This window comes from Primulina tabacum, chromosome 1 (genome assembly GCF_025594145.1).
Source record: "Primulina tabacum isolate GXHZ01 chromosome 1, ASM2559414v2, whole genome shotgun sequence".
Lineage (NCBI taxonomy): Eukaryota > Viridiplantae > Streptophyta > Magnoliopsida > Lamiales > Gesneriaceae > Primulina > Primulina tabacum.
The window spans coordinates 10,362,318-10,389,076 of NC_134550.1; the positions used below are offsets into that span (position 1 = coordinate 10,362,318).

Consider the following 26,759-nt stretch of genomic DNA (forward strand, 5'->3'; position numbering starts at 1 on the left):
GTCAAGACAAGGTTTTGGTCAAGGTCGAAATCGAGCTCGTGGACATGGAAGTGGTCGTGGTCGTGGTCGCTGCCGTGGTTTTGAAAACAATCGAAATAGTTACTTCTATAACTCATCTCAAAATGGCGTCACGAACCACCCACTAAAAAAGAATCATGACAACATGAGTGTTAATGAAAATCACTCAAAAAGATTTGAAAGTTCTTGTTTTAGATGTGGCACTCCAGGACATTGGTCTCGTATTTGTCGAGCCCCCGAGCACCTTTGTAAGCTCTATAAAGAATCAATAAAGGGAAAAGAAAAATAAACCAATTTCACTGAACACAATGATCGTTTGAGTGGTTCAATTAATTTTGGCGGTGCATATTTTCAGAATGATTTATCTGAAAATAATCAATATATTGTTTGAATAAAAATATAATATATTTTATTTTTCATGTGCTCATATGCTCTTTTTTTTTTTTGTAAAATTATGAAATGCGTTATATTTTTCAATAAATTATATATGTATTGTCAGTAATTTTTTTTCAGTTGCATATTTTTTTTTGAAGTTCAAATATGGAAAATGTTATAAACAAAGCTAAACAAAAAACTAATCTCATGGAAGTTTGCATACCTAATAGTGGTACAACGCACATTATTCTCCGAGATAAAAGATATTACTTTGAACTAAAACCAACAAAAACAATGATGAATGCAATATCAGATCTTGTAGACTTGATTAAAGGTGTGGTAAAGCACATTTTTTGTTATCTAATGGTACAAAATTTCTTATAAATGATGCTTTGTATTCACCACAATCGAAAACAAATTTGTTGAGTTTTAATGACATATATTCCCATAGGTATGATACTCAGATAGTAAATGAAGGAAATGAGAAATATATGTGTCTTACCACATATAAATCAGGAAAGAAATATGTAGTTGAAAAACTATCAATGCTCCCTGCTAGATTGCATTATACACATACAAGTCTAATTGAATCAAACATGCTAGTTGATAATTCTTCAATATTAATCAATTGGCATCGATATCATGCTCACCTGCATCGATCACACCTAGTGAATCTATTGACTCAGCAAACCTTAATCATGATAACAGGTAATACATATACAATCCACATGCAACAGTGAAAATACTTTTACTTAAAATAACTGATGAATCGGTTCGGGCACTTTTGAAGGTGCTTCAAACACAATATTCTCAATGAGCTACAATAGCTCTTGTTCTAATAATGTAAACACTGATGGATTAAATCGAGTTTAGTTTTAAACCAAGCGGAAAATACTCGAAGTAATCATTCGTTAAGAAAGCTAATCAGTTTAAAACTTTTCACTTGTGTAAACTGAATAACAGAAATAAAGGGAATCAGTTCTTGCATATATCAGTTCAGTTTTGGTGAGAACTGAACTGATAACAGCTCGAACTGATCACATCAGTTTGAAAACAATAGTTAGACAATTAAGTCACAAGATATGTTTATGGATGTTCGGAGACTTCAACTGCTCTTATGTCACCTCTTCTACCTCCTCGGGTAGGTTCCACTAGAAGACTTTGATTTGGACAACACCTTGTACAAACCTACTCAGCTTAAGACTTACATCACTGTCTAACTGAAGGCAGCACCTTCCAGCCAACACTTGTTTAATGTCTATGTGTTAAAGACTACATACACAAGTTTTACGTCTTTGTGCAAGACTCACTCAGTTATTCAATACGCTCAATTCTCTGTATATGTGAGTGATGTTTGTGCGTGTGTGAGAACTGATCTATGAATACAACACGAAAGTGTTCTCACACACTGAGAATTTTGCTTCTAGACTAAGCAGTTGGCATGACCTATTTTTCTCTTCTTTTCTGATCTTCACACACTTGTATATTGATGATATTGGTATGGTAATTGTATAGACAATGTGACCGTACACCAAGAGTCATCAAATATGAACGTTGCAGTTTGAATTTGTTCCTCGAAATTTGTCTGTACTTTCCGACAGCCATTATGGAACGTTTTGGCTTTAAGCACTACTGCAACGTCTATTATTGTCCTTTGACTGGACAAAAGCTTTTCCTCAGTGCGCATAGCTAGATTTCATTGAATAAGTTTGTCGTACTTCTGCAAACTAATTGATTCTTAACCGATGTTCTGAACTGGTCAGTTGAACTGGTGTGGTGAAATCAGTTGGCTCGTCAGCTGAACTGATTTCACTGATTCAGTTGAACTGATCAGCTGGGCTAGCTGACCGGGCTTCTGAAGGTCTTCTGCTCAACCACATATCATTTGGACAATCGGTTGAACTGGTCTTTTATATATCAGTTGAACTGATTCAGTTTGGGCGATCAGTTGGCACTTTCAGTTTGCGTCTTGATAGCTTCAGTTTTGGCTCGATAACAGATCAGTTCCAGTTTCTGCGCACTTAGGTAAATTCATTAGAAACAAAATAACAAGTTTTGTTAACATCAAAATCAAGATTGCGAACATGAAATGTTCCAACAATAGTTTTTCATGAACATGCATAAACTTAAACATTTTTCCTTTCATAATATCATACCATATTTCCTCTCATCATACCATATCCTATTTTCTTTCATCATATACGTATACTTTTTCCTTTATTAAATTTAGATCGTTAATTGTGACTTTCATATCAGCTGAAATTCGATGGATCCATCTACATATAACCACAGTACTGGGCGGCGGGGACATCAGCGACACTCTCACCCGTCAACTGAGTATTAGGCCTTACATATCATCATATCATCAACGTTTCATAATTCCATAACTTATAAAAATTCTTGCATATATAAATCGTTTTTCTTTTAAACCAAGCATGCAACATGTTTTTTAGCATTAATGTTTCATCATATAATTTCATAAACATAGTAACATTATTTACAGCATTATATCACTGTCAAGGCGTCTAACATTTTTCAGGTGTTAAATGACTGTTTTGCCCCTAGACGTAAAATTACTTGATCTTGACTTTTTCTCACTTTTATTGACTCGAGACTATCCCAAATAATTATTTAAGCTTAAATTTAATTTTTCACATTTTTATTTAGCTTAATTCGAGACTTTCGATTTAATTTCCTATTTACTAATTCGTGAAGCGTTTAGTTCCCGAATTAATTCAAACTAAGTATTTTATTTCCAAACTTTAAACATAGACTTTTTATACCTAAACATCCCTCATACCATAAATCGACCCCTGTGACCATGGTTCGAACCCTTTTCCAATTAGTTCACTATTTCGAACTCTAACTTGTTCTACCGAGCCATCTCTCGTTTTTCTCGAACCACACCCGAGCCACCTCGATCCATCCCCTGACCAGACCACTTAGTAACCCTACTGACCCCTGACCCACTTAACCATCTCCTAGCCCACGCCATAGCCCCATACACGTGAGCCGCGTCCTAACCAAGGAATTTAGGACTCCGACTCAACGAGGACTCTTCACCCGAGCCACCAATCGAGCCCAAACCCTCCTGACCCTCACTGGACCACCCTCAGACCTAGCCTAGACCATACTAGACAGCGCTGAACCCCTTCAGGCTCGCGCAACTACCTGCACGCACTCGTATGGGAGTCTTCACCCTAGTGGATTCCTCCTCGGCTGCTGTAAATAAGTCCTAGCCATGCTAAGACTCTTCCTAACACCTAACCACGTCCAGCCCGAGCCATGGTCAAGCTCTTGTCGAGCCGCACGTCTTGCTTCCACCTAGCCGAAACCCTAGTGCACAAAACATGCCATTTTCGTTCAACCCTTCCCTAGCCCTTGTCCATCCCTTAACTATGACTCATGTTCATTCTTCCAAGTTACCCTACCATGGCAGCCCTTTTGTGCAATAATATCATAGGTTTTGGACCACAAAAACTTGAGTTATTGACATGTCATGACATAAAAATGAAAATAAATACAAGGGTTTATGGGGTAGAGTTTAGGGCTTTTATTTTAATTAAAAACACAAGTGCAAGATTAAACCCATTTATCATGAAATACTAGCACCATTAAGCTCATTATTTAATATCTAAAATATTTTGTTTAGGAAAGTTGGTGAAAATATTAGCCAAGTTCTCAAAAGTTCCTATTTTTCTCGAAAATTGATTACCGGTTTTAAATACGTCTCGGCGTATAAAAACACCTTAAAACACCCCAAATTTGAAATTTTCATTTAAATACACCACACATTAAACAATTAAAAATAATCATTTAATAAAATATTTTCTTTCATATGGTCAACGGTCTTCGTTCCTCGATCGCGTCTCGAAAACCCTTGAAAAATAAAGTTTTATAAATTCTAAAATAAAACTACATTTTAAACATGTAATCATGCATATCACAATTAATTCATGCAACTAAAATCATTCAATAGTCATTTTTCATTTTTCTTAGATTTGCATGCCGTTGGATTACGTTAATGTATTTTGGACCTTACATAATATATATATATATATATATATATATATATATATATATATGAAAATCCCTGAATGATTTAGGATGTCTGAAGCAAAAAGTTCAAAATTCAGATAATATTATTCTGTGAAATTGCAAAGATCATTATATGGGTTAAAGCAATCCGGCTGAATGTGGTATGATCAGCTAAGTGAACACTTAATGAAAAAAGGATATGTAAACAATTCAATATGCCCTTGCGTTTTCATTAAGAAAACAACATTCGGATGCATAATTATTGTTGTATATGTTGATGATTTAGACATCATTAGAATGAATAAGGAAATTTAAGAAGTTGTGTTGTACTTGAAGGAAAGATTTGAAATGAAGGACCTTGGAAAAACAAAGTATTGTCTGAATTTGCAAATTGAACAAAAAGAATGTGAAATATTTGTTCACGGGTCAAATTATACAAAAAAAGATCCTTAAACATTTTAATATGGATAAATCAAATCATTTAAGTACTTCAATAGTCGTTAGATCATTAAACATAAAAAATGATACGTTACGTTCATGTGAAGATGATGCAGTTATTCTTGATCCAGAAATATCATATCTAAGTGTTATTGGTGTCTTTATGTATCTTGCAAATTGTACAAAACCTAATATATATTTTGCTGTAAATTTATTGGCAAGATTTAGCTCATATCCAACAAAGAGACACTGGAACGGAATTAAACATATATTCCGCTATCTACGAAGAATGACAGACTTGGGACTTTTGTGTTCAAAAGATATCAATCAAAACATAATTGGTTATGCTGATGCTGGGTATTTATCTGATCCACAAAAAGCACGTTCCAAAATCGGATACATATTTACTCGTAGAGGCACTGCAATTTGTTGACGTTCACAGAAACAAACACTCGTAACAGATTCATCAAATCACGTTGAGATTATTGCGCCACATGAAGCAAGCCGTGAATGTGTGTGGCTAAAATCAATGACCGAACATATCTAAATCTCATGCAGATTATCATTCGACAAGAAGCATGTGACACTATATGAAGATAATGTTGCATGAGTTGATCAAATGAAAGAATGATACATAAAAAGCGACATAACTAAACATATTCCCCCTTAATTTTTCGCATTCACCCAATAGCTTGAGAAGAATAAATATATTGATATTCGTTACATTCAATCAAATGAAAACTCATAAGATTTCTTCAAAAGACACTTCCTACGACTATATTCAGAAATCATATATATAATATTGAGATGCGCAAAATTGGGAAGAATCATTCGTGTTAACATGAGGGAGAGTTTAAGTGACTTCACTCTTTTTCCTTTACTATGGTTTTTATCCCAATGGGTTTTTCATAATAAGATTTTTAACGAGGCAATATAAAAAAACGTAATGAAGACAATACTTGTATCATGATCATCATCACAAGAAGGAGTGTTGAAAATAAGAGTTGAAATTATTGAATGTTGAAAATAAGGGTTATAAATATTGAAAATTAGTGTGTGATGATGTATGTAATGATATATTTATTTTTGGATTATTTCCAAATAAATTCTATAAATATGTCTCTCAATTTGTGTGATTTGAGCAGAGAAATTTTTATAAAGTGTTTAGTTTAATATATTTTATGAGTTTGAGCGTAATTTTTTACTTTTAACATATATCAATATATTTGACACAAACAAAAAAATTATATGATCGTGACATAACAAGAGATCTTGTGCTATATTATCAATGTTTCCAAGTGGTCGGGGTGCTTGTGAAAGTCCATAGTGAGATTACACAATAGTGTTAAATTACAAATTAGCGCACAGATTGTTTGGGCACAGAACGAAAATAAATGGCAACCACACATAGATGATGAGGACAAAGAATTACTATGCGGGGTGTGTATAAAACTTTGATTCATTGAGCGGTGGCGTGTGGCTCTCCCAAGTTTTATCCAAAGATCCAATCCAACTCACAGCAATGGCTGCCGGTGCATCTTCTTCTTTCACTGCCAACCTCTCTGCGAAATCCTATTCCACTCCTAAATTCTTGCAGGTCATAATATTATTTCATTGATTCCGGGAATCAAAAGCTTCGATCTTATTTCTGTGATGTGTGTGTTTTTTTTACATTAAGCAGAAGAGCAGTTTTCAAAGGTTGTCACTTCAAGATGCGAAAAGGGTCGGTGAGAGGATCCACAGTGCTGGTGTTGTGAGGATTGCGAGAAGGGGGATTGAGATCACGGCCAGGGCAGCATCTGGTGCCGCTAAGAATATCGAGGTTGAAGTTGACAAGCCATTAGGCTTGACTCTGGGCCAAAAGCCAGGTGGCGGAGTGGTGATAACTGTAAGCTAAGTACTGTCATCATCCATTATTGTTACTTCTTCTTAATGGCTACTAAAGAATGTTTCTGCAGGGTGTGGAAAGTGGTGGCAACGCTGCAAAAGCAGGACTGAAGGTTGGGGACCAGGTCACCTACACCAGCAGCTTCTTCGGAGATGAACTTTGGCCTGCTGATAAGCTGGGATTCACCAAAACCGCCATCCAAGCTAAGCCGGATTCAGTCTATTTCGTTGTTAGCAGGTACACACATTTCACTTTTGAAACAAAATTGACTAAACCACCTACATACATCCATTAATATGTGATTGCAGAGGTGTGGAAGTTGATGTGAAAAGGCTACCCAAGCGTCCAGCTCCCCCTACCTTTGGAAGAAAGCTAACCGAGGCTCAAAAGGCAATCATCTTAATTATACTATACCTGTTTGATTTTCTTTCTATGCATTAATCACGATTGCCGGCCGGCCGGTCGGTCTGCAGGCGCGAGCTACTCACATATGCCTCGATTGTGGGTACATTTACACCCTGCAAAAATCTTTTGATGACCAAGTAAGTCATTGTCACTCTACGTAAGAAAACAAGAAGAAGATATATATATATTAAATTGCGATGTTCTTGATGAGTGCAGCCTGATGACTACGCCTGCCCCCAGTGTAGAGCCCCAAAGAAGAGGTTTTCAAGATACGATGTCAATACAGGAAAGGCTGTCGGAGGGAATTCACCTCCCATTGCTGTTATCCTCGGACTTATTATCGGGATTGGTGGTGTTGGAGCTTTGCTAGTTTATGGTCTTCAATGATTCTTGTATTTTATCTTCCAGAAAACATTTTTTTTACAAATATGGAATCTGATATTAGCTTATTGTCTTACATTTATGATTATGAACAAAGGATTTGGCCTTGTGATGGAGTGTGATTGAGTAAACAAGTGATCAAATATGAGGTCATGCGTTCCACTGAAATCCCAACACGGTGAAGCTGCTGCATGGATTAGTATTCGTCGTGACCTTTTTTTTTTTTTACCACAAAGCGTTTATCCTATTTAATTTACCTAGCACGCAAAAAAGAATATTCGCAAGTAGAATTTCAAATATCACACTTTCGTTGATGTAACGTAGGAGAAGTATTCGAGAGACGAAAAATCAGAGGAGAGCATCCAAGAGGCAAAGCAATGAGTACGAAGATAAGTGAATCTATTAATAAAAATGGTAATCCAGAGTAGAAGTTTGAGTCGAAAAAACGACGATGCAGAAAGAACGACGACGGACATAAAAAGGTTAGAATTCATCCCTTTCATGAATGTTTATGATGTCAAATAATGATGGTAATTTATAGGCACAGCGAAATTTAACACGGAAAGACAACGTATATCTACCAGCCAAGAACACCATGACCCCTGGGGGTGAGCAGCAACCGGAACAGAAATCCAGCCGCTCAATCATGATTTGAATTGATTTTAAAATTAATCAAACTAAAAAAATTGATTTGGTTCGAGATTTTGATTAAAAAATTGAAACCAAACCGATGCTATGAATATATAATTTTTTAATAATATATTTAGTTTATGAAAAATTGATGATAGGTTTGGTTTTAACTTCTTAGTTTTTAACCTAGACAAAATTTACAGGGAGGAAGAAAATGAGAATGGTTTAATATATGTATTATACAATACAATGTTAAATGGTGTAACATGTACGTGTGTTGATATTTATCTTTAGAATTGCTCATCCGAACCAAGCCGGACAGAACCAAACCGAAACCTAGGTTTTATTTGGTTTACAACTTTATAAAATCGACAAGTTTCTTCATAAACCTAACCAACTCGGTTCTGCTCAACCCCTGACCCTATGGACCCCTATGCTGTAAGAAATTAAGTTATACCTAAATTTGGGACTTTGATGCTTGGAAAAAGACCTTTTGCTTGATCAAAACCAGAAGATTCCAAACGATGAATATGTAATAAAAACAAGAATGAGCTGAGTTGGAAAATAAGCCCCTGTCTGTACTTGAAGTTCTACTGAGGTGAAATTACTATCAACTCCAGGTATAAAGACACTCTACTCTTTTGGCTTCTTGTTACATCATAAAATTTACCTTGATGAGCGAGCTAATTAAGGACATCAGAGTTTCATAAACACAAACAAAGAGGGGGAAATAACTTTCGGAATCAACGCCTTTCAATTCACAGATTGATCGATTCTCGCGTCAGCCTGCATCGTGAAATTGACAAATAATCGTTAAAGAGCGAATTATTATTTTAAAGTGACTTCTAAGACAATTCAACCTTTTCAAAATGATGAAGGACCAACTGAAGAAAACCCAGCAGCCCTGTGTTCTTTCAACGTGCTTGCCAACCAGTCCAACCCCTCATACAAGCCATCTCCTTTAAGTGCACACGTCCCTTGTATATGCCATTTCCTATTTTTAAGATCATACAGACCCAGGCCATCGCAAACTTCCATTGGTGTCATTGCTCCTTTCTGAACAAAAGAATGGTGCATAACTGAATAGAACATAATTCCGTGAATATATTCATGTACTGCATAAGCATGATAATAAGTTGATAACCAGAATAAATGCACAAACAAATCTTGAAGCAGTTAGTGGGTATGCATATCACTGTGACCATATCAAGAAATCTGTCTCCAGGTAATCTATTAGTGGAGCTGGATAGATAGAAGATTCGCTCTTTTATTAGAGCAGAAAACTTAAAATTTCTTGTTTTCGTTATCGGAAGGAACACCAACTTTCTGTCTTGGATTAAATTTTTCCACATGTTCCTACAGCATCCAAACAACTAGCATCTGGAGTTCTTTTGGTTTTTGCTCATAAGTTTCCTTTTCCCATATTTTCTAGGAATACAAACAAAGCCTAAATGTACTTGCAGGGAACGAACTCTATCCGTAGATAATTTCTTGCTTGCAAACTAGACAAATGACAAAATACCCACCTACCAAATATGACAACGTTGGATCTTGATTGCTGTATTATCTGTTATCAAGATTGTTTTCCCATAACAGTCAAAATATATCAAACCCTAAATTATCCTCTAAATTGCTAAATTCACATTGTTGTACTATACAACGAGCAAAACAACAAATACCTTATTTGATGTAGTAAGGGATGACCAATATCTGCTCCCTATTTATTTGTCTTCTCATTACAGGCCGAAAATATATGTAACCCTAAATCATCATCTAAATGGTCAAACTCACATTATTGTACAATTCCACAACCAAAGAGCAACAAAATATCTTATATACAGTATCCAATGCAACCTCTCTTTGGACAAATACCAAAATTTGCAGGCATAGTTATATATAAATGTTCATTTTCCATCCACGAGATAGACAGACACTGAAAAACTTGACTTAAAAGTTTCTCCTTTCAGTGACGAGCAAATGATGTAAGAACTCAGTTAGCCTAAGAAACTTTCAAGGAGAACCGTAGTCTCAGCCCATTATACCCAAAAAGCATTCAGATTTTTCTTAACCTAGTCTAGATAATTACTGAATATTAGGGGTCACTATTAGATTGAGTAAATCAAAAGTTGATTAAAACATAGATAGACAAACTGTTGATGCAAAGCTTCCTTAAATTGAACCATGAAAAGTCAGTATGTAGCTTGAATTTCCAGTGGCTGTTTCTTACATGTTCTGCATCTTAGTTAAACAAATTCCATTAATAGCCCTCCTAAAGATCGCTTGAATTCCGATTTCCAAGAGAAAAACAAAATATTTCAGTAAATTTGCAATACATGAAACAATGCTCCCGCCTCAAGCTGACTACAGTCTAGAAAAGGCTCAGGAAATTTGAGAGAGGAGCAAATCTTATAGAAACCAAAACGAACAGAATTGACCAAACACAGGTCGCAACTCTTATTGAAAGACAAATTGAATTGAGAAAAGGTTCGGTCAAATATGCAATCAAAAGTTTTGAATGACTATCCATCTAAAAAATTATGTTTGTTAAGAATGAGAACTTGTTTTTCGTTAAGTCTACCTTAGCATATAGAATTATTTGTTCATAAATGGGTAGCAATGATATTCGAACTTAGCATATCTTTTTTGGCCTGGATTGATACCATGGTGACTACCTTAGCATAGAGAATTCTTTGTTCATGAACGGTAGCAATGATATTCGAACATAGCATCTATTTTTTTGGCCTCGCTTCATACCATGGTGCCTAACTTGAGAAAAGTGAAGTTCTTTTCTTTTTTCATAAATTGGTAGCAGAAAGAATTGAACATAGTATCTCTTTATTACAGTAACTAACTCATCTAAAAGTTTAAATTGTGTGAAGTTCTACCAAGCATTAAACCCTATGCATTTAAAACCTTAAGCTGGTTCAAATTTGATTTATATCTAAAAATAGCAATTGCTTAGCTGTTAATATTCATCAGATTTTCCAACTCCAACTCTAATTGCTTTTCTGAACTATATTACCAATACCTACCACAAACTTTACTTCAACTTAAGGAGATCAACAAATTGACATACCATGTCTTGTTTGTTTGCAAAAACCAATAGAACAGCATTGAGCATGAAGGGGTCCCTGATGATGGCCTGACCAAAGAATAAAGCAAGTGAAAACTACTAGGTGGAGATGTTGACGCATATATCAATCATTAATAAATGAAACCTGAAACTCTGCCTTTGCTCTCCCAATTCTCTCTCTATCAAGTGAGTCCACAACGTAGATCTACATGTATAGAAAGTCCAATAAAATATGGCGGTGACACAATCATGAGAACTACTTCAATAAAGTAGCCACTGAAAATTAGAATGTGAATCATTTATTATATTCACTCAGGTGTCATGCCACCCAATGCGAGAATCCACATTCATTATGTTCTCGCTGTTACTTCAAAACCCATAGTTCATTTCAATTTTTATCATTCAAAAGAAGTTTTACAAAAGTTAATTTTTCTCCATCAAAGAAAAATACTTACTGTAACTAAAATTTCCTGCAAACAGTCATCTTTCTCATCTCCCAATTACTGGTTCAATAATTACATCAGGATAAGAAGTCTTCATTAACATCTTTGACCATCAGACTAGATGTTTTTGACCGCCTTAAAAATAAGAGCTAGTCACTCCAGACAACACAGAAGACGAAAAAATGGCAGCGGTGGAAAGGTGCTTGTTTAAGGGCTATATAGTGGATATTTTACAGAGGTTTGATGCTGCAAGGGTAAAAATAACAAACAGTTGCCAATACTGGGGGATTACAAGGAGCTAAACTTGCAAGGTTTTGTCTTGCTCCACACAATTGATGGATGTGTATCAGGAACTTATTGTTGAATTTGCAGTAGTTTTCCAAGGGCATGGATGGCATAAAATGGTTGATTTGAAGAAAAATAGTATGTGAGTTCTTTAGGAGGCTTATGGACGTAATTATACAAATTTTAAAGCCAAAGCTTACACCGTACAGATCATGACAGGGATTATAGAGCTATAAAATTTTACCAGGCCATCAGTGTTATTAAAGTAGTGCCTCCATAATGGTCGTAATTTTTCTTGTCCTCCCACATCCCACACCGTAAATATAACATTTTTATATTGAACCTTCTCCACATTAAAACCTGCATGCCAGCCATAAAATTCCATCATATTAGACTCTGACATTAGATGTAAACAACAACGTGCCATTCAAAGGCTCATGCATAAGCACAGTTGTAGACCAAAGAATAACAATAGGGACTCTAAAGATCAGACCATCCATGCAATTTGTATTAATTAAGGATTTGCATTTGTTCCTAAAGCTCTGATAAAGGATTTTATCATTATATGATTTGCACATTCATAACACAAAATGATCCTGAAACCAATAAAATAATTCAATTAAATATTCAGCAATAATATAGAAGACATCACTTTGCCCATAAAATATAATATCACTGATGAGGTTGCTCCAAGTGTGGATAAGACGGCCAATATCCAACATTTTGTTTCTTGCATCTAAATTCAAGCTACAGAAGAATTTAAAGTTCAAGATAGACATGAATATAGTAGAAGACAAAAGAAGAAGGTAGTACTTGCAAAACAGCAACAGCGTGATGTAATTATTCATCATTCAAACTAAAAAAAAAACAAGCTGAACATCTTACCTAATGTTACAGCGATTGCAGTAAATGAACTCTTCAAAAACAGAAAGGATAGCCACTTTTAAGCTTTAAAAGATATTATTGTGACTAAAATGGTATACCTATTGTAGGAACTGTCGACAAAACTTCCCCGATGTGAAGCTTGTACAGTATAGTTGTCTTGCCAGCAGCGTCCAGCCCAAGCATCACAACCTATAACATTTAAAGAAAAAAAGCAAACATGAACCAAGGCCAGTAAACTAGAATCCACATTTCAAATAAACATGAGGTCATCATTTTCTCACGAAAAAGTCATTTGATTATCTGAAACACAAACCTAAAACGACAAAAAGTTTTATGAACTAGCTCGATTATACAAAGAAAACATGCAAAATATAGTAATATGATTGCAGCAGTTTTTCCTCTATTACCATTTAGCAAGAGCCTAAAAGACGATTGAAGGGAACATAAAACACATAACTAAGCCAAAATTTTCCATTTCACAACTGAACCAATGGTGATATTTTTAAAATTTCTCACCCGAGTCACAAATTTTCAGAACCAAGGGAACACGTCTCCTGTCAATCGGGAGGAATAATAACACATGGGTGATAGGGAAGAAGAAGGAGCGTACCCTAATGCAGAAAAGGTCGATACCTTGAATCTTAAAGCTAAACGACTACATCAACTTTAAAATTTCCTAAACCACTGGTAAATCAAACCTAACTATGTGTAAATGCGTGTGTGCAGCTAGGTTCACCTGAAACAATAAAACTAATCAAATTTCTTTTCAAAAATTATCGGAATTAACCAAAAATAGTGTTGTTTCTGGTCTACATATAAATTCACAAAACAAAGAGGAATAAAAAAAAAATCATACCCGCATCTCAGAATTGCCGAAGAAGGTATCGAAGAGCTTGCGAAAGGCTTGTCCCATCCCAGATTAATTTTGGGCAGAGAATAGAAAAAACAAATTCAGATCGAATAGAATTTATTTATATTTATTTAACGCGAAAAAAAACGAAGATTCTTTGATTTTTCATCATCTGTTATACTGTCAAGGGAAGATGGGTATTTCTTGATTTCTTCTCTCTTGCATCAACAATTAGTTGACAAAAAAATTCATTTATTTGAGATATAATTAACCAAACCACAAAAAACTACTGTAAAATTATATAATTGGTCATCAATTGAATTTTCATCGATTAATAAAAAATATTATTTTTTAAATAAAAAATAGTTTTAAAATCATAAATATAGTTCGGATCGACTCATAATATATAATTCTGAATAAGTATAGTAAGAAAAATAAAAATTCATGTCAGACGATTTCACAAATCTATTTTGTGATACAGATTTTCGATCTGACGTGAGTTATGAAAAAATATTATTTTCGAGTTGGCATAAGCATCATATGTACACATTGTTGGTTCCGAATAAAAAGATTGCATCTAAGAAATCAAAATATGCTTCGACCATGACTAATTCGATAAGCAGAACTAATGAAAATAGTAAATTAACATGATAATTAATAATTTCGTGAGTAAAAGAACACGAAAAATCACCAACGATTATAAGTACCCCAAGTTTAGTTTTATAACTCAAGACTTGTTATGTTTAGATTTTGTCTAATCTCGTATCCGACACAATAGCTTCCAAAATTATCTCCGACTTTGTCTAGTGAATTTGTTCCTTTTTATATATGTTAGAAAAATTTTATTTTTATTTTTTGGATTCGAGAGATAGTGAAACCAAGAACAATATCGAATAATGTTGGTAGCATATTGATACCTAATTACTCGGCCCACCAAAATTTGGTCCAACCCAGATAACAGACCCATGACAGGCTCATATATCCTCCTATAAATATCAGTTTAATTCATTCATTCACTATATTGATTTTCAGCAGCACTCTTAGCTGCTTTCAGTGAATATCACATAATGGATGAATAGCTTTAGTTGGATTCGATGTAAACGATATAGCTTTAGTTGGATTCGATGTAAACGACACTAAAAAATTCACCTTCAAATAAAATAAACATATAAAAATATTTTTTTATGTCTGAAACCTTTTTTTTATTAATAACAAATGTTTGAAGCTTTAACATAATTAAAATTAATCTTCACTCCTTTAAAAAAAAATTTATTTATCCCCTCAAATAAATAAATAAATCTTGATGATCCTCCGTAACAGAGTGACGGTATCGTTTTGGTCTATATAAGATTCCTTCGGCTGCTCAAACCACGCTGCTGGCTTCTTTTTGAACCACCGAAGAACAATCAATCAATTCTTACCTATTTGTACCAGACATGCCTTCTGGGAATGGAAAGGTATCTTTCAGGGGATAAACATTTATTGATGTTGTTCTTGCACTTGAATTTATTCTGACTTCCTTTCTTGCTTGTTTTTTTTTTTTTTTTTGCAAATTCTTAGGATCCAAAAACTTCACGTCACAGCGATGGCGTGCAGCAGCCTCTTTTGAGAAGTGAATACGAGAATTTTTCGGTGGTTTCAGTCATTCTTCCGTGAGTTCTACTTCTTTTAATTTCATCTTTCCAGGCGTTTACTTTATGTTGTTAGATCGTTGGGTAAGTTTAAATCATGTTACGTTTTTGCTTGTGATTCGAAAGAGCTGAGGGACATGGGTTGCGTGGATTATCAGTTTCCTAAACTTGACCTATCATGTGAACTAGTTGAGGTTTTGCTTCGACAAAATTTTCTCTGTTGTTCAGTTGCAATCATTTCTATAGAATTTCCAGTCGTTATTTTTGTCGGCAGTGTGGTATTTTAAGTTATAACTGAGGAATAAATGTCAGGTTCTTGTTCCCTGCTTTTGGCGGACTGCTCTATGGATATGATATTGGAGCCACATCCTCTGCTACTATCTCTATGCAGGTACTATTAACACCTTCAAGCGGACTCCTAGAAACTAATTATTCCCTGCTTTACATTGTTGTCGGCTTTATAGAAGCTTTGGTTTCTCATAGGCATAAATTTATGCCAGTTGAGGATATTACTCTTGTCCTATTTATCTACAAAAATTTGGACATTGAATTATTAGGGATTCAGATGTTACATGATCATGAAGACTTACAATTTTATAGAACTATGCAAGTTCAGGGACCATTTACCACAATAAACTGAAGTTAGATGGATAACTCTTATTTGAGCTTTTATTGATTCTATTAAACATTTGAACTTCGTACTGAATCCTTCATTTGATGGAATTGTGTTTATCAGCTCTTACCACTAAGTTACCTTTGTGAATCTCATTTTAAATGCATTAAGTGTTTCGACAAGTGGGGTAAAAGCAAACACCAGATAACTGAAGATTTCTGTATTTACTTATTGCTACTTCTATTGTTATTAGCTCAAAACTTTGAAAAGTGGGTAGGACAAACTTAATTATGCTTTAATAGCGTACTCAATTATCTTTAACCAAGAGTTGTGGAGTGTGAAATTTGCTGATTTTGAAAAGTAAATTAAAAACTTAATTGCTGTTTTTAGTACAACTTAGCCAATCTAGATTATCGCCACTTAGTAACTGATATATAATTGGTTTCTGGTAACTTCTTCTGCAGTCTGCCGGTTCAAGTGGGATTTCATGGTATAATTTATCATCAGTGGAAGTTGGTCTTGTTGTAAGCAATCTGTCCTTTCTTGGTTACAACAATATGCTATATATATACTTTTGCCTTTTGGCATCATAATTTTTCAGCGACCTAGTTCTAATGGGATATCATATATATAATTTTTTTATCTCCTGATTATGGCAGACAAGTGGCTCATTGTATGGTGCATTGATAGGCTCAATTTTGGCGTTTAATGTGGCAGACTTTCTTGGTTAGTTTAATTTATATTGATTGGCTTGAAGTATACAGCGAATGACATTATGTTTTAATTGTTGACTTCTCGTTACTGCTTGATACTACAGGAAGAAGGAAGGAACTAATTCTTTCCTCCTTGATGTATCTTGTTGGGGCGCTGATAACAGCTTTTGCTCCTGCTTTTGTCGTTTTGGTGATTGGGCGTTTCATTTATGGAATAGGAATTGGATTGGTGAGTACGCAAATCAGAGTGACCCTATTTTGATTGTCTACTCTCTGAAATTCTCTCCTGTTTTCTTTGTTTCAATTTCTTTTACCATCTCATTTGCTTCTAAGTTTATATGAGTGCCTGATGTTGTTTAACAATGGCTACCTTTTTTTCTGCAAGTTGCATTCTCACAATTTGATTGCTGTTCCACACTGATGCAAACACATTATTAAATTTCCAGCTGAGAATGAACTGTTACAATCTGATAATGTACCAATTTACCTATTGGGTCGAAAAGTAGAGTCCAGGAAGGAAAATGAACCTTGACGTATGAAATGTTCCATAAGAGGGGGTGATAGTAGTAGTTTGGTCTGGTTATTTAAATTCTTTATTGATCTCTTATGATTTCCTCCAATATTTGCAGGCAATGCATGCTGCTCCAATGTACATTGCCGAAACAGCTCCAAGTCAAATACGAGGACGGCTAATTTCCCTTAAGGAATTTTTTATTGTTCTTGGAATGCTTGTAAGTATCAAGTTTCTTGAGAGAGATTCCGTACTTACATTTGAAGTGTCTTTTCATTGAATATTTTGGTCGACTATGAATAAGCCTTTTATGTAATGTTAACTTCATATATATCATCATATTTTGTATTAAGCGCTTGAATTTTGTTGTAGATGGGCTATATAGCTGGTAGTCTTTTGGTCGAGTCAGTTTCAGGCTGGCGCTTCATCTATGGAATTAGTTCTCCTTTGGCATTCATCATGGGAATTGGGATGTGGTGGCTGCCGCCATCACCCAGATGGATTCTTCTGCAAGCCATACAGGGAAAAGGAGACATGCAGGGTTTAAGAGATTCTGCTATTACTTGCTTGTGTCGGCTGAGAGGTGAAGCTATTGTTGATTCGGCATCTCAAAAGGTTGATGAAATTTTATTGGAGCTTTCTCAAATGCAAGAAGAGCGAGAAGCTTCAATAGCTGAGATGTTTCAGGGAAAATGCTTGAAAGCACTTCAAATTGGTGGTGGGCTTGTTGTATTTCAGCAGGTATATGTCATTGTATCTTTCTTTTTCTTGTACATACCCAACGTTGCAATATAAACTCATGCCTCTTGGTCTTTTCATGGCAGATAACAGGGCAACCAAGTGTCTTGTACTATGCCACAACAATTTTTCAGGTATAATCAACAGTGAAGTCTTAGTTTATGTTACTTTAATTGACAGAATGCTATATGTATGATAGAGCGCAGGATTTTCTGCAGCATCAGATGCAACAAAGGTGTCAGTTCTACTTGGTTTCCTGAAGGTAAGCAGATTCTACGGTGGTTCTCTTGTTTACCTTTCTTTAAATATATACCTATGCATATATTTGTATGTCCAAGACAAGTAATCCTGAAAAGACAATTCCTTACCACGTGGCTAATTGGTTGGCCACATGCTCAGATTCAGTTCAGTTAATTATTATGCTTATATTTTTTTTCTTTCTTCTTTTCTCATTCACATACCCCTTTCTGGCATATTGCATCAGTATTAACATAGCAGTGGCATTTTATATTTACTTTTATAATAGCTGTGCTCACTCTTTGCCGTATTCTTAAAGTATACAGTTCAAAGATTTTTCCTTTCTTCCCTGCGTTCATACATTTGTATGTCATATTAAATTTACCTTTTAAATTCACTCAAAGATTTGATGTCTTCACTTTTGTAGCTGGTTATGACCGGGGTAGCCGTTCTAATTATTGATAGATTGGGGAGACGACCTCTGCTCCTTGGCGGTGTATCTGGTATTGTAAGTCATGCCATTAGTTTCTAGGATCTATCATCGATTTTTAAGACTTATCGAATTTCAAGTTATTTGTGATATTATTTATTCAACTCTAAGATAAAGTCCTAATAGTATTTTGATAACGCGGCAGGTAATATCTCTATTTTTCTTGGGATCTTATTACACTTACCTAGGTGACATACCTGCTGTAGCTGTCGCTGCCTTGCTCATATATGTTGGATGTTACCAGGTTGCTACCAACGTTCTTATCGTTTTTTACTGTTCTCTTTAGTCTTCTGGTGCCTTTTGTACTAGAAGGGTCAGAATCAGATGATTAGGCAAGTTTTAATTGTGCCAGTCAGTAAGAGTATGATTTTGTTTGGCTAAAACTACGACTCTTTACTGTTTTACTTGGTGCATCTAATGGGTTGTATACCTTTCTTTGAGAACAGGGTAACAGTGTTTCCATCTATTCTGTGATATATAGCTTGTTTATATTATTTTAATTGGATATCACGGTGAAATTTGTTACGTTATTTCGTAAAGTTGAACGCATTTAACATGTTGCAAGTATATTTGTACAGTTATCATTTGGTCCCATTGGTTGGCTGATGATTTCAGAAGTGTTCCCCTTGCGTATAAGAGGACGAGGATTGAGCGTAGCAGTTCTACTGAATTTTGGCGCAAATGCGCTTGTGACCTTTGCGTTTTCTCCTCTGAAGGTGCCAGTTTTTTACTGAACATTCTCGTTTGTTATCTCCTGATCTAATTATGTAAAACATACGTCTGGTGCAAAATCTAATTATGTAAAACATACGTCTGGTGCAATTCATATATATGCTTACGACGACTAGGTTTGACTGTGATTGCAGGAGTTGGTTGGAGCTGGGATTCTTTTTTTCATATTCGGGGGCATAGCAGTGTTGTCTCTCATATTCATCTTCTTTGTTGTACCAGAGACAAAAGGGCTTTCCCTTGAAGAAATTGAGGCTAAACTGCTTTAAACTTACCAGCTACTCCGTCTGATGTCTTATCATTATTTATCAGAAAGGCAGATTTTGTGTTGTAAACGAATAATACTGGAATAAAATCACGTTAGCTTGGAGTGGTCGCTATACTAGGATTTTCCTGTCCTGTCCTTACGAGTACAATTAATTTTAATTTTGTGGTATTCCTTCCATATTTCCCCCTGCCGACTTACTAATTTACCAAGTTCAATCACGCTATCTAAAATCCACGTTTCTGCTTAGATTTTTGGTTCTTGACATGATACAATTTTTATTGCTTTAAACTTTAACGAACGAAAAAATTAATGCTAACTCGTAATATAATCAAATTATTTAACAATTATATTATGGATATTTAACTTTTAGTCAGTGTTCTAAATTGCAGTTAAGACGGACGTCGACCACGCACCCTCTTTGTCTGAAGCGGTTTTTTAAATCAATGTTTGAGTTTCACACATCAAACATTATGTTGGAAGCAATAATTGTCTCTGCTGAAAGAACGATCGAACCGTGGTGCTTGAGCTGACGTGCGATTTAAAAAAAATTGAGTTGCACCATTACCGTCAGCTATAACTTTTGGTATAGCAATAAGTGCTAGATCGTACACATTATTATATTATATAGGCTTAATCGTTTATTATATAGATATTAAATACAAGGACAAAAATATAAGTTATAAAAAATATAATTATACGTTAATTCATATAAAATTTTGTGATCTTATTAAATTATGATTATTATTATAAATAATTGTTATTAAAATAAATTAATGTATTATAAATAAAATATAATAATATTATTTAGGGAAATTAGTATCAGTCTACTTACATTAAAAGTATACAAAGTTGTAAAATTAATCTCGATGAAAATGTTTGCGAATTTATTACGATAATGTATAAGTTTGTATGAGCGTAATAAAAAAACTACAAGTCGAACAAAAAAATTAAAATGGTATAATCTATTTCATTAAATTGTAGTAATATACCTTTTTTTGGAGCATAGAGATGGGGAAAGGGTATTTAGGCTTTTTAATTAAATTATCAAATGCTATATTTTAAATATCGACCCATGAGATCGTCTCACACAAGTTTTTGTCATTAAAATATATCGATTTTATATAGTTTAAGGATATGATTGTCATTTAACTAAAAATTAAGTTTGGAAGTAATTATTCTCCACACAATCAAAATTTAGCTTGTATTAGCTTTAGACTTCTATTTTCAAACGCTCTTCGTTTTAGTTTCTCACTAATTTCAAAATAATATATAGAATAATCACTTTAAAATAAGCAAAAGCTCTCCAAAATAATCTCTAATTAATGTTGAATCAGCTTAATATCACTCGATTAGGAAAAAAAATTGAAAATTCAAGCAAAATAGAAAATGATAGACACGACCTATAAAATCCTGACGTTGTTACCCAGATATTTGGTCTTATTTAAAAGAAATTATTGTTGTTCATAAATTAGCTTTATATTTGAATCAGCTTTATATTGTTGTTCATAAATTATTATTATTATTATTATTATTATTATTATAATGCAAATTTTTTAACATGTATTTAAAAATAATTAAAAATTTTAATAAAAAATGTTCATCTAATAAATGATAAAAAAATTATATATTTTTTAAATATTTATTTATTATTTAAAATTTTTAAAATCATTTTATTAGTAATATTTTACTCAACTAAAATAAAAAAAGTCAATATTTTCTTTTGATAGTTACATGAATATTTTTGAGATATATATATATTTAATATTTAATTTAAATTTATTTATTATATTAATAATTTTAAATATTTATTCAAAACTAAATTTTATTAATTTTAATCATTAATTAAGTAAACTAAAATATCTCACGACTAAAATATTAATTTTAACTCAAACGATATTATAGGGATAACAATCCATCACCCAACCCGAACGAAAGAGTGTATAAGAGGATTTTTTATCAGATTAAATAAATAAATTATCATATATAAAGATTTTTTGGTATGGAGACGGAAACAAATCTTAAATAATCCTTCTTATACTCGACTCATGTACTCGATATTAATACATATAAATTTATATATTATTTTCGTCTATAATTTAATTATAATATGCTTTTATTAAATGATATTAGTTTGATAAAATGAAGAAAATCATTAACATAGAATTGATGTTATTTTGTAGAATAATGATGTTATGATAAATTGTTTCTAATATTTTATTATTTTTTTATAATGTTTAATTTTTTATTTTTTGTATTATTTATAACAATTTAGTAAATATTCATAATTTATTTGAAATAATTTAAATTTAAAAAGTATAATTATATTTTATAATATGATATTTATATTAGATATGATTATTTAATTGAGAATAAGAGAATGGGAACGAAAATAAATTCACGGAGATAAATATAACAAGGGAGGAACGATATATATATATATATAAAAACCGATTCATGTACATCCTTGATCCATCACCTCTCATTTACAGTCTAAGATGGATTGAAACCGTTGTATTTGCCTATTTTCGCCGCCTCCACCGCCGCACCACTGCCGGAAGAGGTGCACGGTTCACCGAGCACGGATAAAGGTTTCCCAGTGCTTGGGGCTTCCCATTTTGGCCGGAAATTGCGATCTCCCTTCGACCCGTCGCCCTTCATTTCTCGCGCAGCCTGCGCGCTGTTTCATCTCGCGATTTCCTTCATTTTCGCCGTTGATTAGCTCAGTCCCTGAGAAGCTCGATTTAGTGATGGGCAATATGTTTCGGACCCAGCCCGTCGCTTTCAGCCGCGACCACCGCCCTCTGTCTCGATTTTGGCCTCGCGACCGCCGCGCGCCACCATGTATCCGCCTTGCTCGAATTATTTTGACTTTTGAGTATTAATATCTATTTTATAGCCTTTGTGAGTCGGTTTAACGACTGTCCCGAGGGTGAGAATTTCCCACTCGATTATATTCGATTTTCGATTCGATTATCGCGCTAGATATTGATTATCGTTGGATTTTTGTGCAGGTACCAAAGTTTCTTGATTGAGGTAAACCCAACAAACCTAGTTGCGTGTCGAACTATTAGATTCGACTTTTGGTGAATTATTTAAGTTTCTATAATTTGAACTACGATATTTCGATGAATTGTTGGAATTGAGTTTTAGCCTAAAATGTAAACAATTTCGAATTTTTTGATAAATATATTTTATGGTTCCGATATGTTTATGAATTTTTGGTGAATAAATATTTACGATAAATTGGTTGTTCAAATTTAGTGAAGATGAACTATTGTATTTTCAGTTGTGTTAATTTTAGCATAAAATGCGGAAATCGAAATAATTGTTGGTGTTGAGTTGAGAGAGTTGAAAATTGCCGGTTTAACATGTAAAAGTATTTAAATAAAATAATTGGTGTGGATTTTGGGAAAATAATCTGCTGTTGCTAATTTTCGAAAAATATTAGTGTTTCGGTTATTTATTGGTGAAATAAGTGATGAGTTCCGATTCGTGTATATTATCAGTTCAGACTTGAAATTGTGATTTATGGCTATTATGTTTTCGGAACAAAGATTGGTACTTTTTCAAAGAATTATCTAGGTATTCCGACTATTGACGTGAAATTAGCTTATAGCTTATGTTTGTGCTATAAAGTTCCTCAATATTTCATGCAAGTTAATGTATCCTGTTTTGTAGTTTATTATTTATGTAATCTACTTAATAAGGAAATCGCAGTTACTGTCTGTAGAAAGATTGAAATTATTGTTGGATAAAGCAATGATGTTCCGTTGTTATGTTCCCATCCCTGAAGAATGAACCCTAGTATTTTGTCCTACGTTCTAACTGTTATGAGACATGTCATAAATTATTTGCACTCACAGCCTGTATTGCTTTTTGAGCACGATTTTTTTCGCCTGCCACTTTGTTATAATTTGAAGTAATAGATTCTTGTGGGAAAACATGTTATTTCCATAATGTGTTGGTTTTTTTGGTTTACTTTTATACAAAACTAATGCGTCGTTTTGTTTTCCTTATTGTCCATATTTATATTTTGTCCATTCATAGCATGTCCCTCGACAAGTCACTTTTCAGATTTTTGGACGTCATTGAGTGAACAACAAAAAACTTTCCTCAGCTAGTGTTTGGAAGCAAAACATCCTGAGTTGCTCTGTCGGGAAGCACTTGTAAGTTTCTTACCAACTTGGATAATATAGTGTTGAATAATGAACATTATTAACTTTCGACTTTGTTGATTCATCTTGACTACTTCAACCAATTAAGTGGAGAAATAAAGTTTTCTTAAATATTTTATAGATAAAATTCCAATGTTAGATTCCATGTAGTTCTGCATTCTTCAGTTTTAATTATGAGAAATTTACACTTTAAAAAAAAAAAGAAAAAGAACTATACTTTTATAAGTATAGTTGCATATAAATTAATTTGTATTATCATTAAATGTAATACAAAAAATAAAGAGTAAATTTAATTAATTAAAATTTTCATTTGAATTTTGATTAAATTTATATTTTTCAATTTTAATTGTCAATCATTATATATATTTTCAGATATGTTTCTTTATCATTCAGAGTTTTATGAATCTTGTATAATTCACATTGATGGATTCAGCTGTGAATTCCATGAAAGGCTTGCTGGTTCACTTTTCTTTGTTATTTAAATATGAACAGTTCAATAACCAGTAATATATCATTTTGCTGTTGGTCCTCTTTATTGAAGCCCGGGAGAAGCAGATAATAATGAAATCGAATGGCTGCTAGTTTCTCTCTCTTTGTTAATATCATTTTGCTGTTGGTCCTCTTTATTGAAGCCCGGGAGAAGCAGATAATAATGAAATCGAATGGCTGCTAGTTTCTCTCTCTTTGTTAAACATCTCTTAATTTGAAACTTGAACTAATTTTAGCTAATTATGGTGCGGTGATGTTTCTTATGCATTGGAAAGTTGCAGGAACGGAGACCTTAACACCACATCATAAGCGGTTGATTCCCCCATGTTCTTTTGTGTCAGGAGGCCTGCTAGGACCAACAAATTCCTCATTTTGAAATTGGGAATTCATGGCACTTTTCTTAATATTTTCGAAATTTACACCCGATATTTTTCAACATCACGTAGCCCTGTGGAGTGTTACCCAACTATCAGCAATATATCTTTTGATCCAGCCGAGAAATGCAGAGATTTTGAAAGACAACGGAAGATTGATGTTGTTATTGCTAAAGTTCGTGGATTGAAAAGTGTGGAGGAAATTTTCCAGTGTCTAATAAGTGATTCTGCATGTAAGTCAATAGAAATCCCGAGTATCTTGATTGATAAGCTACTCAATCGCTTTCAAGATGACTGGAAGTCTGCTTTGGGTATTTTTAGATGGGCGGAAACATGTTCTGCCAATAAACCCTTGCCTGAATCCTACGATAAGTTGGTGGATATATTAGGGAAGATGAAGAAAATGGAAAAGATGAGGGCACTTGTGGAAGAAATGAATGAAGATCATATCGTGTCTCTAAATACCATAGCAAAGGTCATGAGACGATTTGCTGGTGCTGGAGAGTGGAAACAAGCTGTAAAAACTTTTGACGAGCTAGAAAAGTTTGGATTGGAGAAGAATACAGAATCCATGAACTTGTTACTCGATACTCTTTGCAAAGAGAATAAAGTTGAGCAGGCACGTGCAATATTCTTGGAACTAAAGTCACATATTCCACCAAATGCAAACACATTTAACATTTTTATACATGGTTGGTGCAAAATGAAGAGGATAGAGGAGGCATATTGGACAATTCAAGAGATAAAAGGGCACGGTTTTCGCCCATGTGTCATCAGCTACTCCACAATTATTCAGTTCTATTGCTTCCAATGCCAGTTTTGGAAGGTCTATGAGCTGCTTGATGACATGGAAGCTCAAGGATGTCGTCCTAATATTGTGACCTTTACGACAATTATGCATTGTTTGACTAAGTCTGGAGAATTCAAGGAAGCATTAGAGGTGGCTGAAAGAATAAAATTAGCTGGATGTAAACCCGATGTGCTGTTTTACAATGCCTTGATTCACACGTTAGGAAGGGCTGGTTGCCTGGAGGATGCTATTTATGTATTTACAAAAGAGATGCCCCATAACAAAGTAATCCCAAACACATCGACTTTCAATACCATGATCTCTATGTTCTGCCACCACAGACAAGAGCAAAGAGCAGTGCAATATTTAAGGGATTTAGAAAATTCACCATATTGTAAACCTGACGTTCAGTCATTCTATCCACTGATAAAGTCATATTTCAGAGCTGGGAAGACGGGTGAGTGTTTGACGAAGTTGGTGGATACCATGGTTAAGAAGCACCATTTATGTCTTGATTTAGCAACATACACATTATTGATTCATGGACTGTGCAGAAAAAACAGTTGTGAGTGGGCTTACCAGCTTTTCAGGGATATGGTCACTCAAGGATTGAAACCTAGATATCTTACATGTTCATTTCTTTTGAAAGAGATCAAAGAAAAGAACATGTGTGATGAAGTTGAGTGGATTGAAGACTATGTGAAAAGAATGGAATCATCTTGAATGACCATTGTTTTTTGTCTTTAACTTTTTATGTTGATGCGTTCACAACTTGCTTAGGTAGGAATTCTCACACAAGAAACCCAGACTTATGTATATCAGTGTCACTTGAAATGTTTGATTGTGACTTTGGAATGTTTGGTTGTGACTTATCCAGGCTGGGGAACTAATTAATTTGTTAATATTGTAGCTTACATGTTGCTTGAGAAAAAAATTGGAAAGTGTCTCAAGAATTATATTTCTTTTATGAATTGTATCAAGTCATCTAGAAGATATTCCTGTTATTTTATTTGGCTAGAAGGATTATGTCTGAATTATTATCGTATAAAGTGCTATGAATGGTAATTATATTCATCAAAATACCTAGGTTATTTCAACAATAAAAAAAACGCTTAGGTTATTTTCTAATAAAGTAATTGTTTAGGTTATTTTATTTGTGAATATTTAAGTGGCTTAGGAGGTACTTAAATTATTTTATCAGTTTTTTAAAAAATATAAACAAAATGAAAGTCTTAATATAAGTTTATCAAGACATTTTGGATGACTCTAGTGGTGGAAAAACAAGATGTAAT

The 26,759-nt window shown here is 33.9% G+C and overlaps 4 protein-coding genes across 8 annotated transcripts; 3 read left to right on the top strand and 1 right to left on the bottom strand.

The window, feature by feature from the left end:
• Positions 1–6,295: 6,295 nt before the first annotated feature.
• Positions 6,296–7,619, top strand: LOC142540683 (uncharacterized). The gene is made up of 6 exons (XM_075647026.1): positions 6,296–6,466; positions 6,551–6,757; positions 6,828–6,994; positions 7,066–7,147; positions 7,231–7,299; positions 7,379–7,619. Exons 1-6 carry the CDS (start codon positions 6,392–6,394, stop codon positions 7,547–7,549), a joined length of 771 nt encoding a protein of 256 aa, XP_075503141.1. The 5' UTR covers positions 6,296–6,391; the 3' UTR covers positions 7,550–7,619.
• Positions 7,620–8,686: 1,067 nt separating this feature from the next.
• Positions 8,687–13,967, bottom strand: LOC142540692 (uncharacterized). Its single transcript, XM_075647037.1, has 7 exons — positions 13,716–13,967; positions 12,958–13,048; positions 12,219–12,334; positions 11,392–11,451; positions 11,250–11,315; positions 9,034–9,229; positions 8,687–8,959 (listed from the first exon to the last, which is right to left on the bottom strand). The coding sequence occupies exons 1-6, from the start codon at positions 13,770–13,772 to the stop codon at positions 9,038–9,040; spliced, it is 582 nt and encodes a 193-aa protein (XP_075503152.1). The 5' UTR covers positions 13,773–13,967; the 3' UTR covers positions 8,687–8,959; positions 9,034–9,037.
• A 1,001-nt stretch (positions 13,968–14,968) lies between these two features.
• Positions 14,969–19,816, top strand: LOC142540700 (D-xylose-proton symporter-like 2). The gene is made up of 14 exons (XM_075647046.1): positions 14,969–15,166; positions 15,270–15,361; positions 15,653–15,731; positions 16,418–16,477; positions 16,613–16,679; positions 16,771–16,895; positions 17,296–17,397; positions 17,550–17,918; positions 18,002–18,049; positions 18,115–18,177; positions 18,580–18,660; positions 18,788–18,886; positions 19,221–19,358; positions 19,509–19,816. Exons 1-14 carry the CDS (start codon positions 15,146–15,148, stop codon positions 19,638–19,640), a joined length of 1,476 nt encoding a protein of 491 aa, XP_075503161.1. The 5' UTR covers positions 14,969–15,145; the 3' UTR covers positions 19,641–19,816.
• Positions 19,817–22,099: 2,283 nt separating this feature from the next.
• On the top strand, positions 22,100–26,471 carry LOC142540708 (pentatricopeptide repeat-containing protein At3g04130, mitochondrial). Of its 5 annotated transcripts, none has more exons than XM_075647077.1 (4): positions 22,100–22,568; positions 22,651–22,690; positions 23,687–23,805; positions 24,579–26,471. In XM_075647077.1, exon 4 carries the CDS (start codon positions 24,628–24,630, stop codon positions 26,188–26,190), a length of 1,563 nt encoding a protein of 520 aa, XP_075503192.1. In that variant the 5' UTR covers positions 22,100–22,568; positions 22,651–22,690; positions 23,687–23,805; positions 24,579–24,627; the 3' UTR covers positions 26,191–26,471. The 5 variants fall into 5 exon arrangements, with proteins under 5 accessions (XP_075503192.1, XP_075503172.1, XP_075503177.1 ...); XM_075647057.1 differs by having other exon boundaries at positions 22,651–22,672; XM_075647062.1 differs by having other exon boundaries at positions 22,651–22,672; positions 24,585–26,471.
• Positions 26,472–26,759: the final 288 nt, after the last annotated feature.

Excerpts from the sequence above, each read along its gene's own strand:
- LOC142540683 (XM_075647026.1), top strand. The coding sequence starts at position 6,392 with ATGGCTGCCGGTGCATCTTCTTCTTTCACTGCCAACCTCTCTGCGAAA. Across the intron at positions 6,995-7,065 it reads GTCTATTTCGTTGTTAGCAG|AGGTGTGGAAGTTGATGTGA; the intron begins GTACACACATTT and ends ATGTGATTGCAG. Across the intron at positions 7,300-7,378 it reads AAAAATCTTTTGATGACCAA|CCTGATGACTACGCCTGCCC; the intron begins GTAAGTCATTGT and ends TGATGAGTGCAG.
- LOC142540692 (XM_075647037.1), bottom strand. The coding sequence starts at position 13,772 with ATGGGACAAGCCTTTCGCAAGCTCTTCGATACCTTCTTCGGCAATTCT. Across the intron at positions 12,335-12,957 it reads GTCGACAGTTCCTACAATAG|GTTTTAATGTGGAGAAGGTT; the intron begins GTATACCATTTT and ends GCTGGCATGCAG. Across the intron at positions 11,316-11,391 it reads GAGCAAAGGCAGAGTTTCAG|GCCATCATCAGGGACCCCTT; the intron begins GTTTCATTTATT and ends TTCTTTGGTCAG.
- LOC142540700 (XM_075647046.1), top strand. The coding sequence starts at position 15,146 with ATGCCTTCTGGGAATGGAAAG. Across the intron at positions 15,167-15,269 it reads TGCCTTCTGGGAATGGAAAG|GATCCAAAAACTTCACGTCA; the intron begins GTATCTTTCAGG and ends GCAAATTCTTAG. Across the intron at positions 18,050-18,114 it reads ATGCCACAACAATTTTTCAG|AGCGCAGGATTTTCTGCAGC; the intron begins GTATAATCAACA and ends TATGTATGATAG.
- LOC142540708 (XM_075647077.1), top strand. The coding sequence starts at position 24,628 with ATGTTCTTTTGTGTCAGGAGGCCTGCTAGGACCAACAAATTCCTCATT.